The 15,014-nt window shown below is 62.2% G+C and overlaps 2 protein-coding genes across 3 annotated transcripts in view; both read left to right on the top strand.

Moving 5' to 3' along the window:
- Window positions 1–513: 513 nt before the first annotated feature.
- On the top strand, window positions 514–5,672 carry INTS5 (integrator complex subunit 5). Its single transcript, XM_005289254.4, has 2 exons — window positions 514–685; window positions 1,879–5,672. Exons 1-2 carry the CDS (start codon window positions 603–605, stop codon window positions 4,676–4,678), a joined length of 2,883 nt encoding a protein of 960 aa, XP_005289311.1. The 5' UTR covers window positions 514–602; the 3' UTR covers window positions 4,679–5,672.
- Window positions 5,673–6,446: 774 nt separating this feature from the next.
- Window positions 6,447–15,014, top strand: part of GANAB (glucosidase II alpha subunit) — a 15,800-nt gene continuing 7,232 nt past the window's right edge. Inside the window, exons 1-12 of one of the 2 annotated variants that reach the window (XM_005289252.4) lie at window positions 6,447–6,561; window positions 8,322–8,423; window positions 8,767–8,875; window positions 10,113–10,240; window positions 10,458–10,637; window positions 11,231–11,296; window positions 12,458–12,557; window positions 12,849–12,942; window positions 13,341–13,437; window positions 13,625–13,805; window positions 14,027–14,180; window positions 14,664–14,899. In XM_005289252.4, the coding sequence (XP_005289309.2) occupies window positions 6,548–6,561; window positions 8,322–8,423; window positions 8,767–8,875; window positions 10,113–10,240; window positions 10,458–10,637; window positions 11,231–11,296; window positions 12,458–12,557; window positions 12,849–12,942; window positions 13,341–13,437; window positions 13,625–13,805; window positions 14,027–14,180; window positions 14,664–14,899 (1,461 nt within the window). In that variant the 5' untranslated portion in view covers window positions 6,447–6,547. The remainder of the gene's footprint in view (window positions 6,562–8,321; window positions 8,424–8,766; window positions 8,876–10,112; window positions 10,241–10,457; window positions 10,638–11,230; window positions 11,297–12,457; window positions 12,558–12,848; window positions 12,943–13,340; window positions 13,438–13,624; window positions 13,806–14,026; window positions 14,181–14,663; window positions 14,900–15,014) is intronic. The other variant, XM_024110666.3, reaches the window with a different exon arrangement.

Here is a 15,014-nt window from a genome sequence, read left to right as displayed (position 1 = left end):
CCCTCAGTTCTAGCCTTGCTGCCAGACCTAGCACTAGTGTTTGGTACCATAACAAACCCTCCTGTGCTGGGGGATGGGGGAAGACATCCAAAAGTGAAACCCTTTCGCATGGGAACCCAACAAGGCTTAGATGCCCCCAGCCTAGATTTCTGCTCAGTCTCCATCCCAGATCAAATCCACCTGCCCCAGGTAAGAGATCTCTCTCTCTCTCCAGACCAGACCCTCAACTCACCACCAACCTCACAGCCTCCCTACTCCCCACAATTCAGAAGGTGGCAAATCTCCAGTGCAGGACCCACCATCCAAGCCCCCAAATCCCCCCAGCTGAGCATCTCCCCGTAGCCTGCCCCCAGCTCAGCACCCAACCCATCAGCCAGATTCCCAAATCCATTCCCTAATGAGACACCCCATCTAGCCCATTTCCACCAACCTTGCACCCTCCCTGGCCTGATCATCATCTCCCCAACGTACCGGGGCAGGAACCTTCATATCGGGCACCGGGTGTGGGAGGGGCTGTTTCGCTGTGACACCTTCCCTCCGTGCGCAGGCGTGGAGCGAGCCTGAGTGCTGGCACCGGGACCCCCCCCCCCCCCCGGCCCGGGATGTCAGCGCTGTGCGATCCCCCGGGGGCGGCGCCGTCAGGGCCGCCCCAGAACCCGGCCCATGGGGCCCACCCGCCGCTCAGGTACCGGGAGCCCCCAAGCAGACCTCCGACTGGGAACCCCCGAGGCCTTGAGTCCCACAGCCCCTCCCCCCCGGGCAGGGACCTCTCACTGGGAACCCCAGGAACAGGGATGCCCCATAGGGAAACCTCCAGAGCCACAACCCCTCCCACAGGGACCCTGCCTTCCCTGGCAAAGCCCCCCACAGGGAACTCTCGTCTGGGGTCTTGAACCTATCAACCTTCCTCCTTCCCCACACCCCTTCCTGACCAGATCCCACTTCCCAGGAACAGGGACCCTTTCCCTCCAGCTGCCCAGCAGGAAATCCCCACTGCCCCCTTCACCTGGAGCCCCATAATCCCCACCTCTACCCGGGGAATTTGATCCCCAGCCAGAATCCCCAGGACCCCTCTGCTGTTTGGCAGGGACCTCCCAAGCAGGAAATTCCCCTTTCTCCAGGTTTTGTAGGCCCACAACCCATCTGACCAGGCTATCCAACTGCCCCAGCTAGGTACCTCCCTACCAAGTAGGGATTGATCACAATCCCTTCCTGAAATCCCCTTCTTCTCTAAGTCCTGGAGCCCCATGATAGCTTTATAGGTCTGTTCTCTCCTGAGTCATCAGGTGCTGCTTGATGTTGGGGGAGCAAGGTTTAAAGCCCAGCCCCAGTGGGTTGTAGGATATAATGTAGTTATAATAGACTTCCTAATGCATGAGAAAGGGAACTGCAGGCTGGCGACCCCTTCATAGGATGAATGACTGGCGGCCACTCCAGAATCCTTGGTCCTGCTCTCCCTCTTCCCCTCCCCCGCCCCCCACAGTGCAGTAGACCCCCCATCTCTCCAGGTGCTAAAACCACGTGGGAGTGAATTTTGGGGTCCCGCATCTTGTGCTCCAGAGCTCAGAATCCTTCTGGGATGTCAGGCTGCTATCTAGATACGTATATATTCTCCATCTCTGCAATATTGCGGTGCCTCATGCTCACTTATCCCTATGGCACCCTTTCCATCCCCACTGTAGCCAGGAACTGAATCCAGATGCCCTGGTTCTGAGTCAAGTGCACCCACTAGATAGTCCCCCCCACCCCCCCGATAGCATGAGAGCTGGTGATGAGGATGATGGTGAGGAGACTTGGGATCCAGGCTTCAGGGGAGGTTGGAACATACATCCCTGCTTGCAGCCTGATGCTATCCATGCTTCCCCCTCTTGTTCCCAGTTCCCAGGAGCTGGCCCAGGAGATCAAAGCCTTCCTGAGCGGTGTGGACCCTGTGCATGGTAACAAGCTGACCATCAAGGAACATGCCCGCTGTGCCATCCTGCTGCTGCGCAGCCTGCCACCTGCGCGCAGCGCCGTGCTGGACCATCTGCGCAATGTCTTCGATGAGTATGTCTGCACCTACTTGTTGGAGCTGGAGAGCAGTGAGGGAGGGCTGGGTGCCAGGCGGGCTCAGGGGCCCAACCTGGACGACGTTGTGCAAGAGATCCAGAATGTGCTGTCTGAGTTTGTCCGCATGAACCCCAAGGCCTGGGCACCTGTGGTCTCAGCCTGGTCCATAGACCTGATGGGGCAGCTGAGCAGCAAGTACGCAGGGCGGCATGGTGTGCCCCACGCCTCCAGCCTCAATGAGCTGCTGCAGCTGTGGATGTCGTGCAAGGCCACTCGGACGCTGATGGACATCTACACCCAGTGCCTGTCCTCCATGATCAGCACCTGCCCCGATGCCTGTGTGGATGCCCTGCTGGACACCTCAGTGCAGCATTCTCCGCACTTCGACTGGGTGGTGGCTCACATTGGCTCCTCTTTCCCCAACACCATCATCAGCCGCGTCCTCTCCTGCGGCCTCAAGGACTTCTGCGTCCACGGGGCAGCCCCTGTCGACCTGCTCTTCCCCACTGCCGCTGACAAGCGGGTGCCCAAGATTGCCTCGGTGGTGGGCATCCTGGGCCACCTGGCCTCGCGCCACTCAGACAGCATCAAGCAGGAGCTGCTGCGGATGTTCCACGAGAGCCTGGGCCCCGTGCGTGACCAGCAGCAGAAAGCTACAGTGCCCTTCCTGCTGCAGCTGGCCGTCATGTCGCCCATGCTGCTGGGGACTATCTCCTCCGAACTGGTGGACTCCCTCAAGCCGAGCGTGCTGAGCCAGCTGCACCAGCACTTCGCTGCACTGCCCCGCGAGGACTTGGAGAACATGGTGAGCATTGTAGTGCATCTCATCTGCCAGACGTCAGCAGGGGCCTACCGTATCCTGCAGTTCCTGGTCAACACGGCCATGCCAGCCTCGGTCATCACCACACCAGGGCTGGCCGTCCATGACAGTGTGCGCGAGGCCTGTGACCGCATCATCCAGCTGTTGCTGCTCAACCTGCAGAAGCTGGTGTACAACCGGGGCTCGGCCAGCCTGGGGGACGCCCCGCCCCGGGCTGTGCCCTTCCTGGATGAGCTGAAGGGCCACGTGCGGGAGCTCTGCGTGGAGACGCTGCGGCTAGAGCGCAAGCGCTTCCTGTGGCAGCATCAGCTGCTGGGGCTCCTCTCAGTCTACTGCACCCCCAGCTGCACCACTGACGCCCTCTTCTACTTGCTGACGCTGTCCCGGAGCCAGGAGGAACTGGGCCTGGCCACGCAGCTCTACGCTGTGCTGAGCTCCTGCATGAGCGACCTGCTACCAGCCACTGTCAAGAAGTGCGTGTGCCAGATCCACATGGGGGGGCTGTCGGAGCAGCACATGGTGCAGCTGTTCCACAACCTGGCCCTGATTGTGCAGTGGGAGGGGGAGGGCCCTGCCTCCATGAGCGCCCAGCTAGGGGCTGTCCTCTCTCTGCACCTCTATGACCTCGGGCAGCTGCTGTTGCATCGCAATCCTGAAGTGGCCGAGGCTGCCTCCCTGCTGCTTTCTGTCTGTCCCTTGCCCCGGACCATCCGGCCGGCTCACTTGCTTGTCATCATCCGTTCAGCCGTGCACCAATTCTTCCTGGTGCTGCACCGCCAGTGCCCCACAGGCATCAGCTACAGCACCCGGCTGCTCTCCCGTCTTAGTGGGGCCTCTCCAGCTGCCATGAAGGCCATCCTGCAGCAACTGGTGGAGGGAGCCCTGCACCCAGGGAATGCTGAGCTCTTTGGAGGCCTGGCCGAGCTGTCTGCTGGGGATGATGCCAGCCTGGAAGGCACCAGGATCTCCCTGTTGGACATCAACCGGCGCTTCACAACTGCCGTCAATTTCTCTGGCAGTGTGTGGTCAGTATTCCATGCCGGGGTGATTGGGCGCGGGCTGAAGCCACCCCAGCCCGCCCGGCGGCAGGAGCCTGAAGAGATTGTGCACAATGTCCAGAACTTCCTGAGCCTGCTGCTGCGCTGCTGCCGGGGCGGGCGCTACGGTGCGCCTGAACCCCCGGCCCACACAGTGGCTGTCAACCCCGAGGCAGCCAAGGCAGTGGCTGTGGTGCTGGTGGAGAGCATCTGCCCCGACGTCACCAACAGCGAGCTGGGCTGGCCGCCCGAGGAGCACACTCGCAGCACGGTGGAGCGCGACATCCAGATCTGCAGGCGCTTCCGTGACAACCCGCTGCTCTTCCAGCTGCTGCGGCTGGTGGCAGCCGGCCCCCCAGCCCTGTGCTACTGCTCCGTGCTGTTGCGTGGCCTGCTAGCCACCCTCATGGCCCACTGGGAGGCCTCACGTCACGGTGACACCACCAGCTCACCGTGGCACCTGCACGCCTCCTGCGCCCTGGTGGCCTGCATGGCTGAGGGCTCCCTGCTGCCGCCAGTGCTTGGCAACATGCACGAGATCTTCCACCAGCTGGCGCCCTTCGAGGTGCATCTGCTGCTGCTGAGCGTCTGGGACTACATGCGGGACAACAGCCCCCTGCCCCAGAAGTTCACCTTCCAGGCCGATAAGGGGCTCTTCTTCCGCGACTTCTCCCGTGACTGTGACGTTGGGAAGTACCTCTGCGTGCTGCATAGTGTGCTGCACAAGAATATCGACCGCCTGGGGCTGCTGTCAGGGCGCTTCCAGACCTAGCGCTGCCCCCCCATCCTAGGACAGTCCTGGACTCCTCCCACGGCACAGCCACCCCTGCCATCTCAGGACAGTCCCAGACTTAGCTCCTGCCTCACTCCTAAGACACTGCAGTGGCTGCTTGAGTGGGGGGGGATGGGACATTTGACTTTTTTTTTTTAATCAATGAAGAGTAACTGTAAAATTCTCCCAGGGTTCAGTGAGGGGGTCATGGTACCTCCCACACAGTCGCTGGAGCTGCAGGCAGGAGCTGGTGCAGCTGGCACTGGGGAAACTCCACCCCCTTGTCAGTTTCTCTCAGGGACTGGGAGCTTTAGTTTCTGGTTCCAAGGGGCTTGATGGCCCAGGTTTCGGCTGCCCTGGGGTAGTGAAGGGCCCTGGGCCACCCACAGTGAGGCACTGAGCATGCTCAGCAGGTCCCAAGGCCCCATCAGCTCACTGCAAGTGCTCCCAGGCTGCTGGGCTCTTGTCTCCCCACCCCTTGTGGGGGAATTACAGCAGGGCCACAAGGTCATGTCTCTGCCCTGGGACCCAGCTAGAGAAACTGGCTGGGGGTGGGAAGTGGGGGATACAGATGTGTTCAGTACTTCTGTTCCAGCCCACCTTCTCCCCCCACTCCCTGGTGCTGCTGAGCTGGGCCTGGGTGGATTCTGTTCCTGCTCTATTTTTAGAGCTGCTGTGGACAAGGGGGTCTCAACAGAGGGTAGACACCCAGGGGCCAAAACCAGCCTCCACCTCCATCTACCACTGTTGGATGGGCTCTGCTGTGGTTAGCAGGGGCTGTGTGCTGGCGCAGCCTGGCTCAATCATCCTCCGAGCCACCATCTCTCTATTGTCATGGCCGGCAACCACATCCTGCTTTGGGATCAATGGAACAGGAATTGTCTGAAGACTCCAGCTATTTAGGGGGACAAAGGGGTGCCACATCCCACACAGCTCAATCTGCTGTTGCCTTTGCCAATTCCTTCTCCTTTTCAAAATAAAGACTGAGAAGGGACTGTTGCCCCTGCAGTTGGTGTTGGGGGGTGGGGGTAAGGCCCCAGGACCTGCAGCTTGGGGGTTGAGGAAGTTATAGCAGAGGAGCGGAGGCATGTTGGGGGCCTCTGTGTTTGAGAGAGGTGTGCACATGGACTTGGTGTGAGTGGGTTGGGGTTGTGACTGGATGTGTTGCCAGCAGAAGATGGGGTGGGGGGGCAGGATGCCTGGGTTCCATTCCCAGCTCTGCCTCGCACTAGCTGTGTGATCGCAGGGGCGAGGGGAGGTAGGTATGTGGTGAGGACTGTGTGTGCGGGTGGCAGCGGAAGCCCCCTCCTCCCGCGATGACTGAGCCAGATCTGTTTCTTGCCTCTGAGCTGAGCCCCCGTGTGTCTGGGTCACGGGGCAGCGGTAACTTCTGCCCCAGCTGCCTGTTCGGTCCCCCTCAGCATTGCTGGGCTCCCCGGAGCTGGAGGCTCTGTCTCCACGAGGGTGACCCTGCGGAAGTGTCAGCACCCCCAGCTGGCCACGTGCTGCCCGAGCTCAGGAGCCTGGGCCGGCGGTGCGCGGCCCCACAGCGCTCAGGCAGGACTGAGCAGAGCCGGGATCCCTTCGCCAGGGCAGGGGACCCCCTGGGCGTGGGCAGCAGCCGCTGGGCGTCACCTTGGCCTGGGGCCCGGAACATCCGGGCTGTAGCCCAGGGACCTCACGGAACGGGACCCGGGCGTCCGGGACCGACACCATTAATATTCATGACCTGGGCGGGGCCTGTACAAATAATTCAGCAACGAGGTTGGCGGGCGAGCGGGGAGGGGGGAGGGGCTCAGGCCGCGCCGGGCCAATGGGGAACCGAGCCGTGCTGGCGGGGGCTGTGTGCGGGGTCAGGCTCGATCCAAGATGGCGTCGGAGAGGTGAGAGTGGGGGCCGGCGGGGAACCGGTACCCAGAACCCCCCGGGGCAGGAACCCGCCCCCGCTAGGGCCCCGAATCCCAATCGAGTCCGGCCCCAGTCCTGGGTCCCCCGAGACCATCCCCGACCCAGGCCCCCCAAATACCAGCCCGTCCCCCCTCCCCCGCCCGGCCCAGGGCCCCCCGCCAGATACCAGCCTCTCCCCCAGCACCCCCTGTTCCGCCCCCACCCTAGAGCCCCCCACTACCAGCCCCTCCCCCTCCCTAAACACCCTCCTCTCGGTTCCTGTCCCAGCCCAACTACCCTCTACTTGGCCACCCCCAGAGACCCCCAAATACCAGCCCCTTCCCACACATGCTCTGTGCTCAGCCCCCAGAAACCCTCCCTCAGATATTAGCTCTTCCCCCCCCCCCGTTCCCCCCAATACCAGCACCCCCAACCAAAGCTCAGGCTGCCCCCTAGACTCCAGCTCTGGTCCGTCCACTGGGGTCCAGCCAGAACCTGCTAACTGCACCCAGGGCAGCTGGTTCAGAGCCTGGGCTGGCAGTGCCCTGGGGCTGTCCACTACCTTCTGCTCCCTTGTCTCCTGGGGGGAGGGGGTGAGGGGCTTTCAAGCTCCTGAAAATCCCTTCCCACCCCCACCCCCCGAGCCACCTCTGCCTTTTGCACCGACTGCTGCCCTAAAATCCCCTGTCCCAGCGGATGCTGGGGGCCAGCTCTGGCAGGGAGGGACTGTGGGGGGAACAGCCCTGGGAGTGGAGGTCTGGGGGCGTTGTTCCCCTCCCCAGGATAATGGGAAGCATTAGCCCTGGTGGCAGGGGGCTCGATATTAGGGCTCCAGGGGTGTAGTGGGGCCAGGTAGGAAGGAATGGGTAGGCTCGTGTGGCCAAAGCCCTTCCCTGATCCCTACCTGTGCCAGTGCCCCTCAGTCCTGTCCTGCAGCCCCTGCTGTCCCAGCACTGGGCTCCCCATGCACAGTTCTGCTGGGGCCCTTTAGTCCAGACCCGCAGCGCTGGGATTTGCCCTGATGCAGGGGGGAAGAGTTCATGCTGTAACAGGATGGCTGGTTGGCACCGAGTAGCAAGCCCCATTCACATGGTGCTGCATGGCCCTGCGGCCTGTGTCGCAAGCGCTTCCTGCAGGAAGGTGCCCTTTGCTCCGTGCCAGCGTGAAGGGACCCTGTCCTTCACCTTCTCCCCCTGCTGCATCAGGAGCTGCCCCTGCGAGGGTGACTGCCAGGTAGAACCTCTCCCAGTGCCCCTTGCCTGCATGTCGGAGGGGCCCGTGGGGCAGAGGGACCCAATAGCAGGTCCTTTAATGAGTCCCATGGCTCATCTGGCTCACCTGAGGCTTCTGCCCTGGGAAGTAGGGAAATGGGCTTCTCACAAGAGTCTGGCAGGATGAGGGGCTCTGCCGGCTATGTTTGCCCTGTCCTGAGTGCCAAGTGCTGGAGGTGGGCGCCCCTAGGGCAGGACCTGTGCTGAACTGCCCCCTGCGACCCATGGTGCCCATGTAAGGGGGGCAGTGCTGTCTCTCCTCTCCTGGCACTGGGGTTAACTCTGATGCAGATGCATTAATTCCCCCCAAGTCCCATCCCCGTCCACACACACACTGGCATTAACCTTAGCAAGGGGCCAATGCTGTCCCTGACTCAGGGCAGGTGCTGGGTACCCTGAAACCAGTGCTGCCCCCTCTGGGAAACCCATGTGCTGGGCTGGGCATTCCCCAGAGCTCGCCTCTTCCGACCCCGGCTCTCTTCCAGGCTGGGGATGGCAGCTCTCGCCTGGATGGCTCTTTGCCTCGCTGCTGCCTTTGCTGTGGACAGGAGCAACTTCAAGACATGTGAGCAGAGCTCCTTCTGCAAGTGAGTAGCAGGGCAGGGGCATAGGGCTGAACAAAGCAAAGGGGGAACAGCGAGGGCAGGCAGCAGGAGTGGAGGGGACCGGGCTGGGAGGATCATGGCCCCTAGGTGGGACCAGGAGCTGCTGCTCTCTCTGGCCACTCCCCCTTGCAGTGGGTTTCCGTGGGGGGTGGGCTGTTGTGCAGCTCCCAGCCTGGATTTTCCCCCCAGCTCTCCCCAGGGCAGGGAGCAGAGATACAAACAAGCTGTGCTGCTGTTGGGATCTGGAGAGCAGGGAGCCAGGCTGAGCTACTCCCCTGGAGGCTGCACCTGGCGCTGGCTGCTCTAACCCTCCCCCTGTCCCCAGGCGTCAGAGGAGTGTGAAGCCCGGGAGCTCCCCTTACCGGGCACTGCTGGAGTCGCTCCAGCTCAGCCAGGACTCCATGAAACTGCAGCTTGTCAACGAAGTGAATAAGGTGAGGGGGGCCCAGTTCGGGGTGGGGGCTCGAAAGGCCTGTGGCTAAGCTAGGGCCCAGCCCTGAGATGCAGGTCCTGGGTCTGATGAGAGCAGAGGCTGGGTGGGAGTCAGGATTTCTTGGCGGTGGTGGCGGCGTCGCACTGGAAGCTGTTCTGGTACTGTTCAGCAGCAGTGGCAATATTGTAGTTGAGCCGTAAGGGGGCCTGGTCCCTGAGCCTCCATGCTGCTGGGGGACCCGCTCACCCACAATGAGCAGCATGTTGCACGCATGGTCCTTCTGGACTTCGCAAAGCTCCAGAGCGAGTGGCAGCGTCTAGTGCAGCCAGCAGAGGTACATGACCCTCACCCTCCGGGGTAGGGGCTTGACAGCTCCTTCTCTGGCCAGGTCACATGAGCCGCTGCATCTGGGCAGCTCAGCTCTGGGGCCAGGGTGTGTGTGTCGGGGGGGGGTCTGTGTGCCCTGGAGTGAGCAGGACACAATGTGGGTGAGTCCTGGGGGGGTGGCATTAGAGCTGGAGACTAAAGGCTGCCGAGGCCACAGCTGGTTACTGAGCAGAGACTGGGGTGGCCAGATGAGTTGCGGTGGAGAGGTTGGCAGGAACCTTGTTGGAAAGGACTCAAGCAGGGTAACCCTAGAGCAGCCAGGACATGCAGCCAGACCTCTCTGGAGTCGCCGGTATGTCCCTCAATTCAGTTCCCTCCTATCCGCACGGGTTTGGCACCCCCCCACCATAAATGTGTGTGTGTCTGGGTATGTTGTTTTTAATCTGGACACATCACTTCGGATAACCTGCTAGTCCTCAGCCAGGCCTGGTTTAGCCATTCAGAATACAACTAAAATGTGAATTCATTTAATAATTCTTGTGTAAGGAAATCAGTATTTTATTGGCGTTACGGCACCTTCAGATTTAGGACTAACTACTGCTCCTGGGTTCTGTCTCCAGCTCTGGGAGAGATGTGGGGCCTAATGAGGCAAGGGGACTGGCAACTAGGACTCCTGGGTTCTATTCCCAGTGCTGGGAGGGGAGTGGGAGCCAGTGGGTTGGAGCAGGAGAGCTGGGAGCCAGGACATGCCCCTCCCACCCCGCACAGCAGGATGATGCACGACTCCCCAGCTCTTCAAAGCGATTCCCAGGGTTCCCTCTGGCCAGGGAGACTGGCGTGTCCCCTGATGGAGGATGCTGGGGGAGGGGAGGCCTTGGGACTGGTGTGAGGCTGACACTAATTCTCCCCAGGTCCCACTCCTGCTGGAGCTGTACGGGCTGCAGGGGAACATGACACGCATCAAGATCAATGAGCTGAGCCCGTTGCGCCCACGTTACGAGGTGCCTGATGTGCTGGTGCACGACCCACCCACCACCTGGTAAGAGGCCTTGCAGGGAGGGGGACCCCCTTTGCTGTGCTTGGGGGAGTTGTGGGGCTAACAGCGGGGGACCCTTGGGCCTGCTCTTCCAGCTGTGCTCCCTGAGTATGCAGATATGGGGGGATGGGCAGGGGGTCCCCCATGGCTCTGGCCCTGCAGGCTAGCTGTGTCCCCTGTCCATATCTCTGCCCTCCATCCCCTCTCTGCTGCCCCCCAGGCTGGCGGTGACGGGCCGGGATGAGAACAGTGTGGAGCTCTCATTGGGCGACTCTGGACACAAACTGATCCTGACAGGGAAGCCGTTCCGCATGGACCTGCTGCAGGGGCGGGAGCTGGTGCTGAGTGTCAACCCCCGTGGGCTGCTGCACTTTGAGCACCTGCGGCATCGGAAGGACTCGTGAGTACCGGGGGAGGGGAGCTCAGCTCTGGGCCTCTCCAGCCCGTAGCCCTGGCAGCTGTGAGTGCCTCCCTGCAGGTGGGGCTGTGTCCCTGAGAGCCACCAGGGTTCTGATCCCTGAGGGGTGACCAGCTTCCATTCAGCTTAGTGCGCTCAGTCCAAGCCTCTCCCGGCAGGGGGCATATAGGGGGGTGGGCCAGTGCGGTGGCTGCAGGGAGAGCTCCCAGCTACTCCAGCCCTGGCCTCTCCCAGCACGGGGGGCACTGTAGTGAGGCAGCGTCCATGTTCAAGCTGTTGATGAACAGCCCAAACCCCTCGATTTCTTCTCTTTGGAGACCCTGGTTGGGGGCTGGTTTCAAGGCTGGTCGCTGGGGGGCTGGAGGGGGCAGGGGCTGGGACCCAGCCCCTTGCTGTGACTCTGTTAGGAGGCACAGCTGGGAGGGGGAGCAGTCCCTGCTGCATCTGTTGTGCTCCTTGGGGCGCAGGGCCTGGTGAGGGGCAGGTGAAGGGGGGGCGGGGATCTCTCTGTCTGGAATTCCATGCACTGACTCTCGCTGTTTCTGTTTTGTTGGTTGTGCCTCCCCCGGCCCCAGTTTCTCGGATAAAGTTAGTAGCTCGGTCGGTAGCTTGTGGGATAAGATCAAGAGCCTTTTCTATAGGTAAATCCACAGCTTCTGCTACTGTCTCTGACCCCCACAACCCGCCCGTAGCCGGGGGCTGTAGTAGTACAGCTGGGGAGCCCTGGGACCAATCCCTTACTCCTCCCACCATGTCCAGATTTGTCTCATTGTCGGGGAGGGGGGGGGGGGGTTGCTCCCTCTGAGCACTCCCCAGACCCTCAGTGACTTAATCCCTGCCCCGGTGGCAGGCTGTGCCAGGCAGGCAGGACACACACAGGGAGGGAGCCGGCAGGTGCATGGGACCCCCTAGCTGCTCAGGGCAGGGGCCTGCTTGGGCAGCCACCTGCAGGAGCTAGGGGAAGGTAACATGGGGGCTCTGTGGACTTGGACAGGTAGAATCTGTTTGTGGGTTGTTTCCTCCCAGGGGGGCAGGTTGGGGAGGGGCTTTGTCCCCCTGGGGGCCAGGCAGGGCAGGGGGGTGGGCCAGGGAGGGGCTGTGTCTCCTGGGGGAGGAAGGAGTGGGGATCAGGTGGGGAGAGGGTCTGTGCCCTGCCCCAGGGGCCATGCAGGGGGAGTGGCTGTATCCGGGGGGTGGTGGTGGCAGGGACAGGTGAGCCCAGCCCTGCCCCCCTCAGACTGAATCCAATCTTCCAATGAATGCTGTCAGGGAAGGGGCTGCCCTGGGGCTGGGAGACACCTGGCACTGTCCCCTCCCTCACCGTGGTATTGTAGCCCCAATCTGAGACTCTCTGAACCCCCTTTACACCGTTGTATGCCCCAGCCATCTAACTCCATAGGACCCTGCTGGTGGCGGGATGCTTGCTCTCCCTTTGGGCGATGAGACCTGCCCCGAGTATGTTAGCAGGGAGACCCAGCCCCCTGGACTGTGGAGCGTCAGGGTGGGGGCAGCACCCTCCCTGGCATAGAGGGAAGACTCTGCTCGGAGGGAGAGAGTCAGGTCAGGGGGCTCCCTGCAGAGTCTGGGTGCATCTAGGCTGGGCTGTCCCCTCTCGCCCCCCGTCCCCGCTAACCTGGTGCCAGCCTGTGCGTGAGTGATTCCTGCTTCTAGAGACTAATGGTGCCTGCCTGCCCTGGAGATGCTGCTGTGCCCAGCTTGGGGCGTCATCCCTGGCGCTGCCATGCCCTAGTGGTGCCCGGGGCAGGTGCTGAGCCGGCTCTTCTTCCCTCTGCCTCTTTCAGGGAGGAGCCAAAGGAGTCAGCCCCGGAGGACGGGGCAGCCAGGGAGGAGACCGAGCCAGCTCTGCCTGGGGACCAGGAGTCCAGTGAGAAGAGCACAAAGGTGTGTGAAAGAGAAGGGGACTCGTGTGGAGCAGGGGGTGGGGGCCCTGTGCAGAGACTCAGGGGGCTGTGGTTGGGGGGACTTGTATGGCGGAGGGGGTAGAGTCTCTGTGGGAGGGGGTAGCTGAACAGTAACTGGGTGCAAAGGCACGTAGAGGACTTGCCTACCGTGCCCCATGCATGTGGAGGCTGGCCTGTTCCCCCAGAAGGGTGCCCCGTGGATGTGAATGGGAGCTTGGGGGCACCCATACTCATCCCTGCAGCTCCCCTGTCTAACTTCCATTCCACTCAGTCAGAAGAGGTGTCGGACGGGCCGAACCGGGCTGAAGAGGAGCTGGGTTCCTGGGAAGAGACGTTCAAGACCCACACAGACAGCAAGCCCAATGGTGAGAGCCATCCTGACCCCACCGTTGGGTAGTGTGGGGCTAGACGGGCCAATTATTTTGATCTGGAGTGTGGGGGTTACTGAGCTAGACGGGCCAATTGCTCTGATCGGGGCGGGTGGGAGTGTTACTGGGCTAGATGGGCCCACTGATCTGACCCAGAGAGGGTGTTACTGGGCTGGACAGGCCCTTTGGTTGGAGGAGACGAATGCCCATGCCTACCTTGCCCCATAGAGCCTTTTGCTGTGGTGGCACTGGCAGTGGGAGTGACGCTGGGCCCCAGCCTGCACAGCCAGCATGGGGGCATCGTGCTGAGGCAAGGAGGTCCCTTTCTGGGCAGGGCCTGGCAGACCCCATGGGCTGCTGAGAGCTGCAGCGTTATCACGACCCTCTCATTCCAGGGCCGACCTCGGTGGGGCTGGATTTCTCGCTGCCTGGCTTTGAGCACGTCTATGGGATCCCGGAGCACGCCGACAACCTGCGCCTGCGCACCACTGAGTGAGGAGGGGGCCCATTGGCGCTGCGGGGGGTTCTGTGCCTGTCTGGGCCCATGGGCGATGCAGGGGTGCTGCTCCTGTTGGGGCTGGGGGGAGAGGAGGCTGAGGGACTGTTGGGGGATGGGATGCTGTTCCTCTCAGGGTTGAAGATGGGAGGGGCAGGGCAGTGACCTGACGTGTCCCCGCAGGGGGGGTGACCCGTACCGCCTCTACAACCTGGATGTATTCCAATATGAGCTGTACAACCCCATGGCACTGTATGGCTCCGTGCCGCTCCTGCTGGCCCACAACACCCAGCGCACCCTGGGCATCTTCTGGCTCAATGCCGCCGAGACCTGGGTGGACATCAGCTCCAACACAGCTGGCAAGGTATGGGGGCACTGGCTCCTGCTGGGCTGGCAGGGCGGGATTCAGAAATTGTCTCCTGGGGGGATAGTGTTTGTGGGGGTAGTTCCAAACGGGGGGAAGGAAGGTGGTTCCAGTGAGGTACTGCGTGGGGATGGGGGATGGCTCTGGGTGGAGGGGTTTGGGGGGGACAGTGGGGGAGCGGGTACTCCCCTACACCCCATTGCTGATGACTCCCCCTGCAGACACTGTTTGGGAAGATGCTGGATTACATGCAGGGAGGCGGCGAGACCCCCCAGACCGATGTGCGCTGGATGTCGGAGAGCGGCATCATCGATGTCTTTCTGCTGCTGGGGCCTGCGCCCACCGATGTCTTCAGGCAGTACACAGCCCTGACTGGTACAGGCCAGGGAGGGGGAGTTACCCAGCCCTGATGTGTATAGGTGGTGGGGAGAGGGGGATACAAGGCCCTGGTGGGTACAGGCCAGTGGGTGGGGGTACGTGGCCCTGGTGGGAGGCCTGGGTGGGGGGAGGGTTACCAGCCCTGACGGGTACAGGTGGGAGGGAGAGGGGGCCACAAGGCCCTGGTGGGTACAGGGCAGTGCGTGGGGGTACGTGGCCCTGGTGGGTATAGACCAGGGGAGGGGTTATGCGGCCCTGACGGGTACAGGAGGAGGGAAGAGTTTACGCGGCCCTGATGGGCACAGAGAAGTGGGGATGGGGTTATGTGACCCTGATGGGTCCGTGGGGGTGGGGGGGAGGGCTGTGTCAGGCCAGGCTGGGGGGTCTCTACACAGCCCTGTCAGGGGATCTGGGTGCAAGGGAAAGGTGGCTCCATGGGGTGGGTGGGGCGCCCCATGTATTGATTCCTATTTCCCCCAGGCACACAGGCCCTGCCCCCGCTCTTTGCCATGGCCTATCACCAGAGCCGCTGGAACTACAATGACGAGGAGGACGTGGCTGCCGTGGATGATGGCTTCGACACGCACGACATCCCCTGCGATGTGATCTGGCTGGACATTGAGCACACCGACGGCAAGCGCTACTTCACCTGGGACCCCAACAAGTTCCCCCAGCCCCGCAACATGCTGGGCCGCCTGGCCGCCAAGAGACGCAAAGTGAGAACCCCACCGGTGCCCGCCCCGCCCTGACTTCTCTGGCACCCACCCACTGATCCCTCCCAAACCCGACTTCTCTGGCACCCACCCACTGATCCCTCCCAAACCCGACTTC

This window comes from Chrysemys picta, chromosome 7 (assembly GCF_011386835.1).
Source record: "Chrysemys picta bellii isolate R12L10 chromosome 7, ASM1138683v2, whole genome shotgun sequence".
NCBI classification, from domain to species: Eukaryota; Metazoa; Chordata; order Testudines; family Emydidae; genus Chrysemys; species Chrysemys picta.
The sequence above is the reverse complement of the archived record's forward strand: the minus strand, read 5'-3'. Positions and strand labels throughout refer to the sequence as shown.